The 19736-nt window shown below is 40.7% G+C and overlaps 1 protein-coding gene across 7 annotated transcripts in view; it reads left to right on the top strand.

Annotated features, from left to right (window-relative positions):
• LOC108704099 (WD repeat and FYVE domain-containing protein 3) overlaps positions 1-19736 on the top strand; it is a 453243-nt gene that overhangs the window by 328740 nt on the left and 104767 nt on the right. For all 7 annotated transcript variants that reach the window (XM_041579765.1, XM_041579766.1, XM_041579762.1 and 4 more), the window contains 4 exons: positions 5056-5216; positions 7062-7291; positions 7566-7672; positions 12778-12960. In XM_041579765.1, coding sequence (XP_041435699.1) covers positions 5056-5216; positions 7062-7291; positions 7566-7672; positions 12778-12960 — 681 coding nt within the window. The remainder of the gene's footprint in view (positions 1-5055; positions 5217-7061; positions 7292-7565; positions 7673-12777; positions 12961-19736) is intronic.

Raw genomic sequence — 19736 nt, 5'->3', positions numbered from 1 at the left:
CATATTTCATGATCCTTACCTATTCCTTTATGGGGAAAAATGCTTAACACTGCCTGACAGGAAACTTAATCTGTAAACTTCAATGTTGGAAAAACACATTCTTAACCACATTCTTTAAAGAACTGACGGGATGAAGTGGGATACCATTTAAAGGATAAGTTAGACTTTTATTTTTAAATGCCTTGAATTTACGCTAAACACCCTCCAAAATAACTTACCTTTCTTTTCATTTCTCTAATACAAGCAACTGAACTACAGATATTTTAGCTACTTTCATGTCTAACGTAAAACACCACTACTAGAGCTCTCCTTCTATCTCCAACTATGAAAGCCTCAAAAACTTACCTGCTTTGCATGCAGTGAGCATGCCCAATGGGCACCTTTTTGAGGCTGCCATAGTTGGAGAGTGAAGAAGAGCTCAGAGGGTGGAGCTTCATGCTAGACAAGGTAGTAGCTAAAGAGCTGCAGTTCATCTGCTTGTATCAGAGAAACAAACTAAAATGAAATGAAAAAAAAAGTATATTATTCTGGGGCTGTTTAGAGTAATAAAAAATAAGCATTTACTTATTCTTTAACCAATTTATTATGTGTGCCACCTATAAAGAAGCCTTTTTTTTCCAACTAAACTGTTTGTAGAATATTGCATTATGTCATAAAATAATCCCCCCCCCTTAACTCCCCATATCATCCGGGACAGTAGTCCTCCCTGTCCCCCCCCTGATGGCGGCCCTGAGTGTTCATTTCTGGTTGGGAGAATTTGCATAGCTCCTACCTGTCACCTTTATGCATGGATCACTGGGAATGGGGCAGCTTGCACAGTGAACGAGGTGTGTATCCTGATCAGTGCAGGACTGGGAGTTGAAAGCAGCCCTGGCAAAAACTGTGACGCAGCCCACACACATACATCTGCCTGGCAATAAACCCTATAAATAAAGACTGCACTGTAAAGTGTATGGTGCACAGTGAAGTACTCCTTATCTCAGTGGCGTAACTACCGGGGGAGCAGGGGGTGCGATTGGGCCAGGGCCCGCACCCCCTCAGGGCCCCCCGGCAGCTCGCGCGCCACTCTGTTCTGTTTCCGGCCGTACGGACGGGGGCGGGGCCCAGCTGCGCTTCCCGCGCCAGGGCCCGCCCCCCTCTAGTTACGTCTCTGCCTTATCTGCTGTGCTACACACTTGCTCACTTAATCATATGGCAAACATGTAACTGCTGTACAGTTCTTGGCAAAAAATGTCTGTCACTGCAGGTGAAGCAACTGTTTGAATGATTCCAACCTATCACCACTAGTTTCTGCCATAGACAGAGTTTTCCATGCAATAAATGGTGTGTTCACTGCTGCAGGGTTTCTTGACAGCACTATGGGGTCCGTTTACTAAAGTGCGTTAAAAATATTCGCACAATATATAGACAGAATTTTCGCCAAATATGTTATCGCCAGTTTACTAACCTGCGGTAAATATAAATTTGCGAATTTTCTTGCGCAAGAATAATTGTTTGGCAGTTATCGCATTTGCTGAAAATAACGCTACGTACACATTAACGCATGGTTTACTAAACAGCGAAATGTGCTAAAGACAAAATTAACGCCAGAATATTCGCAAACTTTTACCGCCACCTATGTAGTGGCGTAAAAGTATTTTTTTCACCAAGGGGCAGGAAATATCCCATAATACTGTTTTTTTTTACCCATCATTCTTTGCTGACAGGAGAGAGAGATCTGTAGCTATTGCTGACAGGATGTTTTGGCTTCTGCTTCTATCTGGTACAACAGCAGCAGTTTCAGCTCAGAGGTGTATTATTGGCAGCGGGCATCACAGTCCAAGGATTCGTCAGCCTCTACACTTTTTTGGTTTTATTGTGATTGGCTACATTATACTATGTATTTCTATGAAGCAAAGAGATTGACTGGTATCATTTCTTGTTCCTATAATTGGCAGAAGGGTTTATATGATGCATACATGTTTGATTGGTGTTACTCTGGTGATGTTGTTGGATGGTATAATCATCAGTCAATAAAGTTTATGAGTTTTGAAGATGCATTTCTGGCCATAAATGTCACAGTAAAAATTGCCATAATAACCGCCATAAAACAAGACTATTTTATAGCATAAATATTCGCAAAAACTTAATTTTTCGCCAGAAAATTCGCAACTCGCTAAAATTACTGCTAACGTAAGCTGGTTCCTTAACGTAGTTACCGCAAGTGATCGCAATGACTTCTGAGCGTATCGCTGTTTATTAAACTTAGTCGCTGCGAATATTCTGGCGTCAAAATATTCTCAGCGATAACATGCGGAAACTTAAAGTCAGATTTACCGCACTTTAGTAAACGGACCCCCATGAGTATTAAAAATGCTACTTGTCCCATAGTCCTTAGACACTTGCTAACTAAACTAACTCAGCTTCCATTTAACATGTAGTGCAAGGTATATATTATTTATTGCAGGAATTTAGTTTATTCATCAGAACAGAGAATGTATTTCTATGGGGCAAATTCACTAAGATGCGAAGTTGCGCCAGGCGCAACTTCGCCGCACTTCGCCAGGCGTAGTTTCGCCAGCGGTTCGCAAACTCACTAAAATCCGAAGTTGCGCACAGTGGTAGCGTAAGGTTGCGGAGTTGCGCTAGCATTGTTTCGCTATATAAAGCGAAGTTGCGCTAGCGAAGGCTAATTTGCATACGGCGCGAAATTCAAATTTCAATGGAGGAACACGTATCTGCACTACAAATGCCTAGAAAACCTTCAAATCTGCAAATAAAAATTTTATTTTGCCCTACACATGTGCCCACTGTCTAGGTAAGTTGCCATGAGTCAGGAAATGTAGGGGGGAGGAAGGGGAGCCCCAAAAATTTTTCGATCTTTTTCAGCCTTTCAGCCATCATGTAGAAAACACGCCAGCGTTTTTTGGGACTTAGAAAAAATTTTGACTTTTTTTCAAAAAATCCCTATCTACTCTATTGCGCTTCGCCAGGTCTGAGGTGGCGAAGGAAGTCTAGCGTAAAAGGTAGCGTTCGCTACACTGCGCAAGTTAGTGAATTTGCGTAGTTTCGTCGCTAGCGAAGATTCGCCTGGCGTAAGGTTGCGAAGTAACACTAGCGAAACTACGCCAGCGTTCGTTAGTGAATTTGCGCAGTAGCGAAAATGCCCAACGCTAGCGAATTAACGCTAGCGTTCGGCGCTTCGCGCGTTAGTGAATTTGCCCCTATGTGTGCTATTTCTCACAATGGCCGACAAAGTTCACCATAAAGTAAAGGTGCACAATGCAAAGTTCACCAAAAACTGCAAGAGCTTGAAATTATCTAAAATAGAAAGGAATGGTGACTGTCTACTATAAACTATAATGCCTTTACCATCTTCCTTCATAGGGCCACTTAGCCAGTAGACAACATTATTAAACTTGAAAAACTTACAAAAGTGGCATATAAAGTGTAGTAAATAGAAGCACAATATAGCTCCACTCTGAATAAGGACTATGGCCCTAAAGGCCTTACATTTTTTGGTGAAATCTTATAGTTCAACACCACAGGTTAAAGGGCTGCACATTTGCAATATCACAGAAAACACAGCAATTAATGTAGAAATAATGTAGAATAATTGTAAAGCTTTTTGCCCAGGGCTAAATTTTTTGCTAAGAAAAAAATGCAGGGATTTTTTTTACCTTGTCAAGCTGTACATTGCTTTCTCTGTGCTGGCCCCCAGCCCCCGCTCCTCAGCAGGCTCAGCCAGGGAAACACTGTTACATTGTTACAACTAGAGCCCTACACTGGAAGCTGACGAGCTGAACTGAAAACTGCTACATAAAAGCTTTGGCCCAGCCTGAAACAAACTCTGCTTCCATGGTACGTGCAGCCAGCTATCCACTGCTTCCCTTGATGCCAAATGCTCATGCGCCTTCAGCCTGCCTCAGTCCTTTTTAATTGGTTAGTCAGGATAAGGTCTAGAGGGAGGGCCTTACTCAATAAGGGATTGGGCTAGCAAAGATGATCCCTCGACCTAAGCAGCCCTTTTACACAACAGATAGGGCCTGTACACTATAAGAAGAGAGGCCCTTCGGGCATTTGCCTGAACTCACAGATGGCAAGTCCGGGGCTGATCCTTATGTGTAGTGATGGGCGAAAAATTCGCGAAATGGCGGCCATTTTTGACGCCGGCACCCTTTCTTTTCTGGCGCCAGTGCCCGTTTTTGACGCTGGCGGGCGTTTTTTTCCACGTGGCGGAAAATTTTTTATGACGCCGGCGAATTTTTTTCGGGCGAATTTTCGCGGGTGTTTTGCAAATTTATTCACTGGCAGCGAATCGCGCGAATAAATTCGCCCATCACTACTTATGTGTTATCTAGGTTATAAGCTGTGTATCCTGTTCCTTTTCTCCTTGTTTTAGCTTTGAATGGCTGCACCCATGGCTACACACATTATATAAACTATAGTAGTGTTTCTGCAGTAAACACACCAGTTGTACCAGTGCATGCTAACAGGACATTATGTTTTTATTACTTTTAAAACTTAAATTTTTTGGTGTTACTTTTCCTTTAATGAACGAGTTAAATAAAAGTGGACCCAATACAGAATCCTGAGGGACCCCACTAAGAACCTTACTTACTCCAAGCAGAGAATGTACCATTAACAACCACCCCCTGTACACAATCCTGTATCCAGTTTCCTATCCATGTGCAAACTTAGTTTGCCCTTAGTTTGTTGGATCTGGATTAAATAAACTATAAAATCCAATAAAATGAGAAACAGGGAAACAGGTATCCCCCCCTTACCCCATAGTTTGCCCACCAAACTTTCTGGCCTTTGATAAACCTGAAAGCAGCAGAAAAAGATTGCATTGTTTGAACAAAATGTCTCCTGAAAAGCTTGTTCTTACAATAGCATTTATGACTCCTTTGCCACAGCTGTCACATAGCACCCTCTCTGACTGTGTAGTGTGATTTTGTGGTTTATAGAGACATGTGTGGTGCTGGAAGTTTGAGGTCAGTGAGATTATGTGGTTCTGTTCTTGAAGGTGAAAGAGCAGCATGGATGTTTTTTGTTTTATTTTTGTCTTTACAGGGGAAGATGCCTCCTTACCGATGACTACCGGGGGAAACTACCAGGTGCTGGTGAACAATGTGTTTTATTTTACCCAAAGAGTTGTGGACAAACTTTGGCAGGGCATGTTCAACAAAGATTCCAAAATACTAATAGACCGCATTATTCAGCTTATCTCACAGGTAATGTGCTGATTAATATCCATGTTGGCTGGATTTAAATTAAATATATTTTTGTCTCTGCAAGGCTTTCCTAAGGGCCCCAATCCATGAGTAGTTATCATACAATGCTTGTCATGTTACTTTTCATTTAATTAATAAGAATAAGCTTATTATACAAGTAGGTTGATTTAAGTTAGTTACCATATGCCAGATATGTTCAATGGCAGTTACGATTTTCAACTAGTCTGATCTTAATACCTACCCATAGCAAAACAGCAGTCACTTTTTTATATCTACATAAATATGTATGTTCATTATACATTGTTGGGGTGCGGAGTATGGATTAACTAGAAGTATGTAGCCATAACTGCAGCAGAAACAACCTGCTAAGTTTATTTTTGGCATTTTAATAAAATGTCCTGTGCCATTTTTTAAAATCTGGATTATTTGGATCTATGAAAGACAGCCATCCCTTAATTTGGTGCCTACAGGCTACCAGGATAATGGGCCCCGGTGCAAGATGAGAGGGCTCCCAGGCTAATTTGGATGCTGATTGCAGCCACATTGGCCCGCTGTCACTGGAGATCACTCTGCAACAGGAGGGATGACTGCCAGAAGTCGCCACTCTGCCGGGGCTGGTTCTGGGCATTCTACTCGCCTCCAAGTTTATCCTGCCCAAAGCGACCAAGCTGCAGAGAGCCAGCCGGAAGAGAGCCGGTGCACAGGGGGTCTGTGTCAGGTGGGCAGGCTGTGAGCTGCGGGTGACAAGCTGCATTAAAGGAATTGTACAGTGTAAAAATAAAAACTGGGTAAATAATATAGGCTGTGCAAAATAAAAAATGTTTCTAATATAGTTCTAAATGTAATGTATAAAGGCTGGAGTGATTTGAGGTATAACATGTGTATAACATGTCAGTCAGATCACTACTTCCTGCGTTTCAGCTCTCTTGGTTTACACTGACTGGTTACCCTGGCTACCAGGCAGTAACCAATCAGAGACTTGAGGGGGGCCACATGGGTCATATCTGTTGCTTTTGAATCTGAGCTGAATGCTGAGGGTCAATTACAAACTCACTGAACAGAAATGTACCATGTGGCTCCCCTTCAAGTCGCTGACTAACTCAGAGTTATAGAGCTGAAAAGCAGGAAGTTGGATTCTGGCTGTTTTATTTGAAATCTGTTCACTCCAGCCTTTATATATTACATTTTTGGCTAACTAACTATATTAGAAACATTTTTTATTTTGCACAGCCTATCTATTTACCCAGTTTTTATTTTTACACTGAACTATTCCTTTAAGGAGTGATTACAACGGGGTAATAGGTTGGCAGCAGCAGCTTCACAACGACATGTTGTTTGATAGCAGACATCACTGACACATTCCTGCCGCTGCCAAAGTCGCATTGATTCCGGTTTTGGCAGAAGGCGGGTTAGGGTGAAGATGTGGAGCGCAGATCTACAGAGTGAATTGCCCTATCGCTGTTTTTCAGTAGACAGGAAGCAGTGTTTTCAAACAGTATTTTTTTAATAAAGCATTAATATTTATAAGCTTTATTCAGGGTAGTTCTATTATTAGTGTGGGTAGAATTGATTTTTTAATAAAAAAATTGTTTTGTGTTACTGGTCCTTTAACCCAGACTTCAATGCCAGAAACTAGACAGTGTTGCGGGTCTCCTATTGGGAGCTGGTGCAGTCCGTTTGCTTTTGCCATTAGTAACACCACTGAATACTGAATTCTTTTCTTGAAGATTTGAACAGAAAAAAAAAATCAAACTATCAAATCAAAAGGTGAATGACATTGTTTACACTCTGTTTTAATCCATAACCATTTTTAACCAATATATTAATTTGTCTTTGTTTCTTCAGTCAAAGCGACGGTCTCAGGGCTTGTCACTTGAAACTATTTATAATTGCTTGAATCGGACCATCTTGTACCAGTTTTCAAGAGCTCACAAAAACGTTGCACAACAATTGACCCTTCTGGACTCACTGCGTGTTCTTACTGTAAATAGAAACCTGATTTTGGGCCCTGGAAATCATGACCAGGAATTTATTGCCTGCCTCGCACACTGCTTGATAAACCTTCACATGGGAAGGTAAAAAACAAATGTGTTTTCTCTTAATAGATACTGAATATATAGTTTAATTAACTTGTGTTTGGAACATAAAGAAGTTACTGTTGATTTTCATATCGATTGATGAATAAAAACTGCAAAGTCTGGAACTTTCTTCCAACTTCCATTCTACATTAATGTTAAGTGATAAAGCAGTAAATTTGTAAATGTGGAAACATTTTAGTTGCACAATTAATTTAGTAGTACCTGTATATAGCAGACTTGTGTATTTAATCATATCTCAAATCTCATGCAGTAACCCAGAAGGCTTTGGACTGGAAGCAGAAGCAAGGATGACCACGTGGCACATTATGATTCCATCTGATATAGAGCAAGATGGTGTCTACCAAGATGTCAGTGAAGGTAACATGTGCCTTGCCTAAATCAAGCAAAAAGTTATATTATTCGATGACATAAAATATTTACAAAAAAGGGGTTGCCTAAACTCAGGGTCATTCAAATTAGGGAAACTGTTAAAGCACAAGAAATATTCAGCATGATTTCATGTACAATATACAGTACGTGTTGATTTTCATTGCATGTTAGGATAATTTCATTAGTCACCTTAAACTTGTCCATGACCATACATATGGCACTTTTCATGCAGTATAAATGGCTGGCTAATGGGCTAGATGACTGATGAAGGAAGCTGAAAGGAAAATTAACTCACACATTCAGATATATAGAGATGATTTCAATTTTTTTCTCCAAAAATGACCATCTATATTCTGATTGAATTGGCTGTTGTTAGTTTCTGCACAGCTTAACTACATGGTCATATGGTGATAACCGTTACATTTACAAATAACTTAGGTAGAAGTTGCTGTCCGCCCACAACCTAATTTTACATAATGAATGTAAATATTATTCTAAGCAACTTTCCAGTGTACGTTAATTAAACATTTTCAAAGGCTTTAAAGTTATTGGAAAGTGTATTTGTAAGTTTAAGAAGTACAGGTATCAATTTGGCCATTTAAGTGATTATGTTACGTTATTTTTTCTGGTTTAAAAAGTAGGCTCAAGTTGCTGTCATATAGTATCTACTTTGATTTACAGAAAGTCAGGGCAGTACAGCTGAACCCCAATCCATTTTAGTTTCATTGTCCTTTAAAGGGGTTCTCTACCCAACTGATTTTTGCATAATGTGAAGAGATTATAATTCTATTCAACTTTCTTGTAAATAAAATGTAAAATTGTTTATCAATGCAGTGTTTATCTTTGTTTTTCACTGGATCTGAAACATAAAACAATGTACTGTAACAGGAGTCAACTGGCTTGCAACATTACTTCAGGAGTCAGGGCTAGCAATACAGTGAGGCAAATAGTGCTGTAGTAGCAATTATGTTGTAATAAACCTAAAAATCTACTATAGTTTATATAAACAAGCATGGGGGCAGCCATTTAAGATGGAAAAAGGAAAAGACACAGGATACACAGCAGATAACCGATAAACTCTGTAGTTTACAATGGGATTCCTCAGAACTTAGCCGTTATCTACTGTGTATCCTGTGCTTGAATGACTCTCCCCATGGCTACACAGCAGCTTGTTTATGTAAACTATAGTAGAGTTTCTGAAGCAAGCACACCAGTTTTACCAGTGAAGGGCAACATTACTTTATATTTTCATTACTTTTGAACACTTGAATTTTTTGGTATTACTGTTCCTTTAATAAACCGTTCTCTCCAACTCCTACAAATCTAATTGTAGAATAGCCCTGAGAGCTGTGGCTTTAGAGGGCCCTTTGCCATTCAGGAACACATAGCATTAACATTGTAACGTTTCCAGTTTTTGTGCATGTTATCATGTTCTTGTGGGTTTTTGTGGGTTCTTGTTACCCCAGTCTGTTCACATTTGATTAAAATACTGTTTCCCAAAAAAAAAAAAAAAAGTTTGGTCATTGTATAAAATAAAACGAGTGCAAAGATTTGCAGTCATTTAACCCTTTACATGCCACATAATGTTCTGTGTATAAAGGTGATGAAATGCCACAGAACATAGATTCTACATTCTGCAGCATATCTGGGCAGGGGAGTGGAGGAGCGTCTCGATCTTTCCCCGCAGAGTGGGTTGGAAAGTGGCCCCTGGACCGCAATCGACCAGGGGCCCCAATGGTGCGGCAGACATGTGGGTCTGTTGCTGCCTGCTCCTGCCTACACTTCCTGTTTCCTTCATCGGCGACCCCGGACCCAGATCTTCCCAGGATCAGCGTCTCCAGCCTGTCCCACGTCGCAGAGCATGATCTGCTGCCTGCAACCCCCCAGGTTAACATACACAAACACACACTTTTTCCACTATTACACACTTACATTTACACTTACACACACTCACATACATTTTTGGGGGATCAGGGTTGGGGTTTCTCACGTAAACTTGCACGCACATGCACACAACACACATTTTGTCAAGTGTACACGCACATATACACACAATTTTGTAGCTCTTTTTTCTTTTTGCATCATGTTTTTTATTGCCATTGCGAATAGTGTATTCGCTAATTGCACTGTGCAATACCCTTTGTATGTTATTTTGGTGATTATATTGTCATTGCAGTGATCTGCTTGTTTAGCCATTTTATTGAATTTTCAGCTTTGCGTAGGTGTTGTTCACTTATTTCTGTCCATAAAACCTATTTGGCCATGCTAAAATATTCAAACTGTGATTGACTGCTGATTACACTTTCTTGGTTTTGTTGGATTTTAGTGATTTTATAGCATTTCGTTCTGTACTTGTTCTTTGTACTTTTGTACTTTGTTTTGCCCATGGAAATTTTGTCTCCTATATATATCCATCTCTGGGTCTCTGTGACATAGTTTGGTTTATCTATGCATATTGGGCATCAAGCTGTTCAGTAGACCCCTGGCGTTCATATTTAGAATGCCTTTTGCTGGTACGTTACAAAATGTGGGTTATATAATGGGGTGAAATGCAAGCTTTGTGACGATTTTCAGAAATTTCATAAAAATCGGAATGCTTAGCATAGATTTGCAGTTTTGTAGTTTACAGTAGAAAGATGTAATTACCTGCTTTAGATTTGTCAGAATGTGTACTTTCAGAAAATATATTGGTTTTCTAGGTTCTCCATACTGTTAGGAGTGTCATACATGAAAATGTATATGCACTATTTGGATTTCGGTCTCTGTACCGTAGACCCCTGCCATTCATATTTAGGATGCTTTAATGCTGGTAGACTAAGGCGTGTGTGTATATAATTGGGTAAAATGGAAGGTCTGTGACGATTTTTCAGAAATTTCATAAAAACCGTTATGTTTAGCATAGCTTTGCAATTTTGTAGTTTGCAGTAGATAGATGTAATTACCTGCTTTAGATTTGTCAGAATGTGATTTCTAGGGTTTACTAGGGTCTCCATACTGGTAGCAAAGCATATGGTGAATAATACATATGCCGAGTGCTTATATTGTAGCTGTCAGTGTGTCATGCGTGAAAATTCATATGTACTATTTGGGTTTGGGGGTCTCTGTATGCCACATAGTTTGGTAAATCTTTGCATCAAACTATACAGTAGACCCCTAGCATTTATATTTTTTTTACTTTGTTAAACCTATGCACAATGGCCATCAAACTGCTTGGTGGACCCCTGGCAATCATATTTAGTGTGCTTTTTCTTGTACCTAATGATACATGTGACAATATGATGCTGGAAAGTTGAAGCTTTGAGGCAATTTTCAGATATTTCACCAAAATGGCAAATTTTGGGAAAGCCTTGTGACTCAGTAGTTTGTGTGTACCCATTTTAGATTCGGTAGAATATGTACTTTCTAAAAAATATATGGTTTTGGGGGTAAACATATATTTCTGTGTTTCTACCCCACAAAAAATGTATTTAATGCATTGATTTTTCATTAGCTGAAGTGACCCACAGGATTATCTGTATGCGCTAACTTCATTTTGGGGCTTCTTAATGCCAGATACTTTGGTAAACTTATGTACAATGGGCATCAACCTGTTTGGAGGAGCCCTGGCAATTATATTTAGGGTGCTTTTTCTTGGTACGTAATGATGTATGGATGATATGATGCTGGAAAGTTGAATTTTCAGGTATTTCACCAAAACCTCCAATTTTGGGAAAGCCTTGTGACTCTGTAGTTTGGAGCAGAAAGGCATGGGTACCCATTTTAGATTCGGAAGAATGTGTACTTTCCAAAACTATATTGGTTTGTGGGGTAAAAATATTTTCGGTGTTTTTACCCCACAAAACAATACAGGACATGTGTTGATTTTTCAGTAGCTGAAGTAAAGTCCTGGACAATTTGCTAATGTGCTAACTTCATATTGGGGTCTCTAAATGACAGATAATTTGGTAAACCTATGCACAATGGGCATCAAACTGTTCAGTGGACCCCTGGAAATCATATTCAGGGTGCTTTTTCTTGCTAATACAGTGTGGCATATGCGGAGCACAAAATAAAACCTTTGAAGTGATTTTTCAGAATTGTAATACATTTTTATAAAAACCGCTATGCTCAGACAAGCTTTGATGTTTGGTAGTTAGGAGTAGAGAGACATAGTTACCCATTTTGGAATCAGCAGAATGTGTACTTTTCAAAAATATAAGGTTTTCTGGGGTAAACCTACTGTTTCTGACTTTTTGGAATCTAAAGTATGTATTTTCTGCCTTGGTGCTTTCAAAATTTGGTAATATACTGCCTGGAGTTTTTGCTGTACAGAAATCCTAAATCTCAATAAAACTATACATATCTGATATTGGCACGTTGGAGAGACCTGAGGCTTTCCAAGTCAGTTGGATTTTCCTGTGTAAAATGAAATCTTTTTATGGTATAGATTCATATATTATGAATTACCAATTTTTTTTTGGTATTTAGCGCTATAAGTCTTTTGCAGAGGTGGAAATACAAGAAAACCCAGGCAGATTTAGAAAGCTCAGGTTCTCCCTAAAAAAATATATAGTTTTCCTAGGTAAACTAAAGGTTTCCCCTCAGAAAATGCCCCTAAAGTGAGAGAGCACAAAATGTTTCAAAAACGTCTGGCATTTAGTGCAACCGAAATCCGAAATTTTGCTGGCAATTAAGGGGTTAAACCAATATTTAATTGCAAATATTACAAAGACAACATGTCAAATATTGAACCTGAGAATTTTTATCCTCTCTGGGATTCTCTTTTTTTATAACTAACCTGTTGCCGATTGCTGATGTTCCTTCAGGTTTTTTGTTGGTTTTTTATTTTAACATTGTACAGCTTTTGCTGCCATTGTCACACGGTGTTGCTTACATCATATTCAAGATGAGCATTTATTTTTTTAAAAAACAATAACATTTATTAGTTTCATCATTTGATATGTTGTCTGTGTACCATTTCCAATTAAATAGGGTTTAGATGACTTGCAGATCATTCAATTCACTTTCTAATTTATACTGTATCGTTACTTTTTTGGGTATGTTCCAAAGAAAATATCAAGCTCAAAGAAAATATCTTATTAATTTCACCTTAGGGCGCCAGCTCCTACTGAAAGCTGTTAATAGAGTATGGATAGAACTTATTCACAGCAAGAAACACGTATTGGAGGATATGTTTAAGGTGAACTTTCCAATAAATGAAAGAGGTCATGTTGATATCACTATTGTAAGGCCTTTCATTGAGGAAGCAACTTTAAGATCTTGGCAAAATCACCTAGGTAAGTTTGTTTTTCTTTCTTTCTTTTTTGTAATATATTATACTTTCCATATGTACAGTTAGGTCCATAAATCTTTGTACAGAGGCAACTTTTTTATAATTTTGTTTCTGTACATTACCACAATGAATTTTAAATGAAACAACTCAGATGCAGTTGAACTGCAGACTTTCAGCTTTAATTCAATGGGTTGAACAAAAAGATTGCATAAAAATGTGAGGAACTAAAGCCTGTTTTGCAAAAGGAATTGGACAAATTAAAAAACTGAAAATAAAATGTTCATTTCTAATACTTGGTTGAAAACTCTTTGCTGGCAATGACAGCCTGAAGTCTTGAACTCATGGACATTTTTAATGCTCTGCCAGGCCTTTACTGCAGTGGCTTTCAGTTGCTGTTTGTTTGTGGGCCTTTCTGTCCAAAGTTTAGTCTTCAGCAAGTGAAATGCATGCTCAATTGGGTTCAGATCAGGTCACTGACTTTCAAGAATATTCCACTTCTTTGCTTTAATAAACACCTGGGTTGCTTTGGCTGTATGTTTTGGGTCATTGTCCATTTGTATTATGAAACACCTTTCAATCAATTTGACTGCATTTAGCTGGATTTGAGCAGACATTATGTCTTTGAACACCTCATTCGGCTGCTTCTGTCCTGTGTCACATCATCGATAAACACTAGTGTCCCAGTGCCAATGGCAGCCATGCATGCCCAAGCCACTACACTGCCTCTGCCATGTTTTATAGAGATGTGGTATGCTTTGGATCATGAGCTGTTCTCCATACTTTTTTCTTGCCATCATTCTGGTAAAGGTTTCATCTGTCTGAAGAATGTTTTTTCAGAACTGTACTGGCTTTTTTAGATGTTTTTTTTTAGCAAAATCCAATCTAGCCTTTCTATTCTTAATGCTTATGAGTGGCTTGCACCTTGCAGTGCACCCTCTGTTTTACTTTCATGCAGTCTTCTCTTTATGGTAGACTTGGATATCGATACGCCTACCTCCTGGAGAGTGTTTTTCACTTGTTAACTGATGTGAAGGGGTTTCACTTCACCATGGAAATGATTCTGCGACCATCCACCACTGTTGTCTTCTGTGGACGTCCAGTTCTTTTTGCGTTGCTGGTTCACCAGTACTTTCTTTCTCAGGATGTACCAAATTGTACCTGCATGGAGAGCTCCAAAATCGTCCAAGCAACCCCCTCAAATCAACTCCAGGCTTTTATCTGCTTCATTGATAATGAAATAACGCAGGAATTGCCCACACCTGCCCATGAAATAGCCTTTGAGTCAATTGTTGAATTGCTTTTGAGCCCCTGAAACGAAATGATTGTGTTAAAAAAAGCTTTAGTTCCTCACATTTTTATGCAATCTTTTTGTTCAACCCACTGAATTAAAGCTGAAAGTCTGCAGTTCAACTGCATCTGAGTTTTTTCATTTAAAATTCATTGTGGTAATGTACAGAAGCAAAATTAGAAAAAAGTTGTCTCTGTCCAAAGATTTATGGACCTAAGTGTACATATTTTTTTTTAAGGGTCATTTGAGATGAGTTGAGTTGAGATGAATACTTTTAAGCAAGTGGATACATTTACATACCACCTCGCCCATTTACCCACATACCAGGACCAGCGAACTGCTCCATTTTAAGGGGCAGCCCTTTCGCTAGGTTCCATAGCCAACTGTTAGCCTGTAGGGCATAAGTAAAAGCTATACCCAATCAGAAAAGTGTGAGTCATTGGTCTGGAAAGTAGGTTAAATCAACAAAGTTGCAGATGGTACTGTGACAAATGTCAATACAGAAAAGACATAGTTATAATAATTACAAAGTAGCCAAAGCCAAATCACGAAACAGAGAAGACAATATATGACAATATTTAAATAAAGCACCCCAATGGTAATAGTTCATTGAGTCCACGGGGGGCCACGGTATCCAGTTTATGGATCCACCTGGACTCCCTCCTGAGTAGTACTTGGTCTCTGTTGCCTCCCCTGGCCAGGGGGGTTGGTGGTCAATCGCCATGCACCTGAAAGTTGGAAGCAGGGCAGCCATCAGGGGGGGACAGGGGGGAGAGTTGTAGGGGGGCCCGAGGGTAAGGGGGGCCCGACCATGCCACACTTACTTGATTAGCCGGGCCCCCATCTTTCTAAAAGCTGCTGACTTCTGGAAGACATGGACGTTTAAGGGGCTCTGGCCACCAATTTTCTTATACTGTGGGGGGGGGGGGCCTGGCCACCAATTTTTTTTCTCATGTGGGGTCCTAGCCACCAATATTTTTTATTGGGGGGGCCCTGGCCACAAATGTTTTTTATGGGGGACCCTGACCACCAATATCTTTTTATTTTTTATTAACACGTTGGAACCTTGACCACCAATATTTTTTTTTGTTTTTTTACTGGGTGGTGGGGGGCGGACCTGTAGGTGGGGCTTGCGGTGGGCGCAGCCCAGGGGGCCCATGAAATTTTGTTGTATGGGGCCCTGCAATTTCTGATGCCGGTCCTTGTTGGAAGTGAATGTCCTTTTAATAAAAAGTGTTTGGCTACAGGTTGTAAAGCTTTACCTTCTATAATATAAAAAAAATATATACGAAGGCCGGTATTTTTTTCCAGAAAAGGTGGCAACCCTAAGGTTCCAGCAGCCCAATCTATGCAGAATTTTGAATCTTTTGCCAGTGTGTGGATGGGGAAAATCTGGCCCAGTTAATAAACACCGGCATGTAACACAATCAGGGCATTTATAACATCCCATCTTCTTCTGTGATGTTAGCCAGTCAGTCTCTGTGTTGGAGACCCCCTTGAAATCAGTCCTAACCAGAAGGTCTCTCAAGTTCTTGCCCCTTCTAAAGCCCAACACTGGTTTCTTGGCAGCATGTAAGCTCAAAGAATCATCCATGCTCAGCATAGGCCAGTATTTGTTAATGCTTGCTGATAAGTGACGAGATACAGATGAAAAAGTGGTGGTAAAAATCAGGGGGTTACTGGACTTCTCTATGTCCTTTGGTGTCGTGCAGAGGAGATTACTTTGAGTATGCTGTAATGCGCTGTCCAATTGTTCACACAAAGATTCCTGCGAGTATCCGCTGTTTAAAAATCTGTCAAACATCTCACCAAGTTGTATTTCGGGCGTCATCCTATTACTGTTATTATGTATTACTCTCAAAAATTGTGAGCATGGGATTCCATGAATAGTGGTCGGGGGATGATGACTTGCTACTTGCAGAATCGAATTACGATCAGTCGGTTTTCTGAAAAGTCTAGTACCTACCCCCGATCCTTCCAAAAAAATGTTGAGGTCAAGGAAGTCAATATCCATTTGGCTGTGATTCAGGGTGAGTTTGATTGGACTGTCTATTGAATTCAATTCCTGATGGAATGACAGAAGAGCTTCCTCTGTGTCTGTCCATATCAGGAAGAGATCGTCAATGGAGTTAAGTAGGTAAGTATCGAATACCCCAGACGTGGAAGTATGTTGATAGTCTCAAATTCAAGCATGTAGATGTTGGCATAGGAAGGTGCCAGAGCACTTCCCATCGCCGTGCCCGATGTTTGGAGATAAAATGAATGTTCAAATGGACAATGTACAGTAAGTTCAAGCAGGTGAAGCAGGAACTCAGAGGGTACATCGCTGGGAGGTATGGTCTGAAGAGCTTTGCGACAGGCTTGGATCCCCTGGTCATGTGGGATCACCGTATACAGGCTTTTGACATCCATTGTGGACAAAATACTGTTTGGAGGAATGGGTGGCAGTTCTTTCAGTCTCCTGATCACATGGCCGGAATCTTGTGTATATGAAGTCATGGCATGTACAAGGGCCTGCAGATACTGGTCTACATAAGTGGAAATGGACTGATATAAGGAACCTTTCGCTGATATGATTGGTCTTCTGGGAGGAGCCGACAGAGACTTATGGACTTTAGGCAAAGAATATATGATGGGCATCCTAGGGTATTGTGTAACGAAAAAATTAACATTAGTATTGGCGTCCAGCCATCCAGCATTTTTGGCCATCATTAAAAAGTCATCAAGTTCCTTTTTAAACTTGTATGTGGGATCCTCTGGTAGAAGCCTATAGGTCGTACTGTCAGAGAGTTGGCTCAGGATCTCAAGATCCGCTGGTCTAATAACCAGCTCCTCATAGGCTGATTTTAATAAAGGCTAGGGAAGGCCTCCCCAAACCTGCATAATAAAAAAATGAGGAGAAAAGAAAAAAAAAATCAAAAGTTTACTAACTATTTATTCTGTCCACAACAGAGCTTGTGATCACAGTTAAAACTGCAGCTTCCGATTTAGTTTTTCCCTTCAAGTTCTAAGTCCCGGTTCAGCTACAATGTGATTGGCTGAACTGGATGAAGAAATTTGAGCCCTGCTCTAGCCTAGCCAATCCCCTTGTGGCAGGACTGGGACTTACACTTTGAAGGGAAAACGCTGAAGTTCCTGCTGTGCTGTCTGTCTTCCTTTTCAATCAATCTGTGCATGCAGCTATGAATATCTAAAAGTCCCCAGGTTATGTGTGCAAGGGCCAACATGCAGGTACTTTATCACTATACTTTTGCCATATGAATTCTGTTCAGCCCTTTTCTCAACCGGTCAGGAAACAATAGAAAAATAATAAATCATGCATTTCATGTGAAGCAACTTAAATTAGATCACAGAAACATGGGAGAGGTTTCACCAAAATGCAAGTTTTGTAGAAAAAATACAAGTTGCGCTGGAAAGTAATATAAGGGAAAAATGGGTAAACAAAGAGAGAAAAAGGGTTAAAAACGCTGGAATGTATTGGTGGTGGAAGATTTAATGATGTCAAATGAAAAGTGGAATAGAGTAAGGACAGGATAGAAAAGTAGATTACAAAAGTAAAAAAAAGGGTAACATGGGAGACAAGACTAGGGGGTCCATCCTGAGAGAGTGTATCAGTGCTGCAGCTACTGCTTTCTCCAATACCAAACTGAGCTTTGTATAAATGCAGGCCAAGAAACATCCTCTCCACTCGTCTGCATTCTTTTGTGTCTGAACCCAGAGCCACTGTGCCATAATGTATGTCATTGTACTTCAACCCAACTATATCATGTGCTTGGGTTGTCAGCAGGGCTGGACTGAGAATTAAAATAGGCCCTGACATTTCAGGTATAGAAAGGCCCACACAGAGGCCCACACAGACCCCACCAGCCCACTAAATACTGACTTTCTATGGCACCCTATACCAGCCCCTCTGGCATTTGCCAGAACCCACATAATCCACTTCAGCTACTACCAGGGTTCATCCTGCAGCAGGGCCGGAAAAGGGGTAGGCAGAAGAGACATGTGCCTAGGGTGCAAACCTTGGGGGGCACCAGGCATGTACCTTCCCTGTCGCCTACCCCTAGTCCGGAGGTATTACCTCACTAATGGGGCCAAGCTCACTCCTGCTGATGTGTGCCTATCTGCACACGCTCCCTTGCGTACGACCAAGCGAGCGCTTGTATTCGCGCAACTGTACACGTGCGCACTCATTCCAGCACTCGTTCCCTTTGTTGTGTGCGGTGGAGCAGAGGGGGATGACGCCATCAGCTGAGTTGCCTGGGGAGCCTGGCCAGAATGGCCCAGCACTGTCCTGCAGCCCCAAGCTGGTGGTCAACTACACCACTCAACACTCATAGATATTCAAATGCATTTAGTGGGTTTTGTCTGGGTAAATGGGAGATCAAATTAAACAGGAAAATTAAAGATACTTGCTTTTTTGGCCCTTGCTAGATAGATAGAGTCGATTCTCAGTGTACAACTTCCTTCTGTTTGCTTTGTTGTCAGTGTTTTCAAATCAGCAGTGAGATAAGCAGGGGGAATGAGGACTAGACATACCCATTTTGCCACTTGTTAGAAGCAAAGACGTTTCTTGGCATTTACTTATTCCTGGGGTACTTTGATTTATGACATGCCATGTGTTTACTGGACATGCAAGACCAAACAGTCCTGACAAATAAGGGCTGAATTCCACGGCACTTTGATGTCCGATTCGTCGCCAGGAGATGAAACGCACATGTGTCTGATGTGTAGAAGTTAATGGAACAAAAATTACAGGTACAAACTACATGTATCCGACTGTCGGATGAAGACGCATACATGTAGTTGTACCCAGGGGCGCTCCACCAATGAGGTGAGTTGATCCACTCACCTCAGGCAGCAGAGCCGCTCCTGGTAACTAAGAGACGAATTTCCGGTTTTCAACCTGGAAATTTGGCTCTTCTAGTGCAGAGAGCGCAATTGCGCTCTCTGCACTAGTGTTGTGCAGCGCCCCAACCCCCTCCTGCGCAGAAAATGTGAGCACCGTGAGGAGGGGTCGGTGCGGCAACGGAAGGCCACCTCAGACAGCATAAAGGTGTAAATCGGCGCTGGTTGTACCTGTTATTTCACATTCCGTTCCATCATCTTCTGCACATCGCATGCGTGTAATTGCCTGGAGATGAATCGGACATCAATGCACTGTGAAGTTCAGCCCTAAGGTGTTAAGTAGCCTCCCCAAAGACAAAATTCACCCTGCAGCTCCCTGTCTTCTTTTAGTGTTTTAAAAGCCAATCTTTCTGTGGAAGTTAGATTATGGCGCGGACTTGCAGTAACTGTCATTTTGCTACTTTCTCTACTGAGAATGTTCCCAAAAGTCTTAATGGAAGCCGGGGGTTTGGGAGGTTCAAAATTGCTCTTAGCCCGAAGCTTAGGGATGCAGTTTTTCTGATGAATTTTTGAAATATTCTTTAAGCTTCAGCTTTCTTTGAAATCTATGAATATCAACTAGAAGATCAAATTAATATGGAGGGGCA

Source organism: Xenopus laevis, chromosome 1S, assembly GCF_017654675.1.
Source record: "Xenopus laevis strain J_2021 chromosome 1S, Xenopus_laevis_v10.1, whole genome shotgun sequence".
Classification (NCBI taxonomy): Eukaryota; Metazoa; Chordata; class Amphibia; order Anura; family Pipidae; genus Xenopus; species Xenopus laevis.
This window is presented reverse-complemented; position numbering and strand designations above follow the sequence as displayed.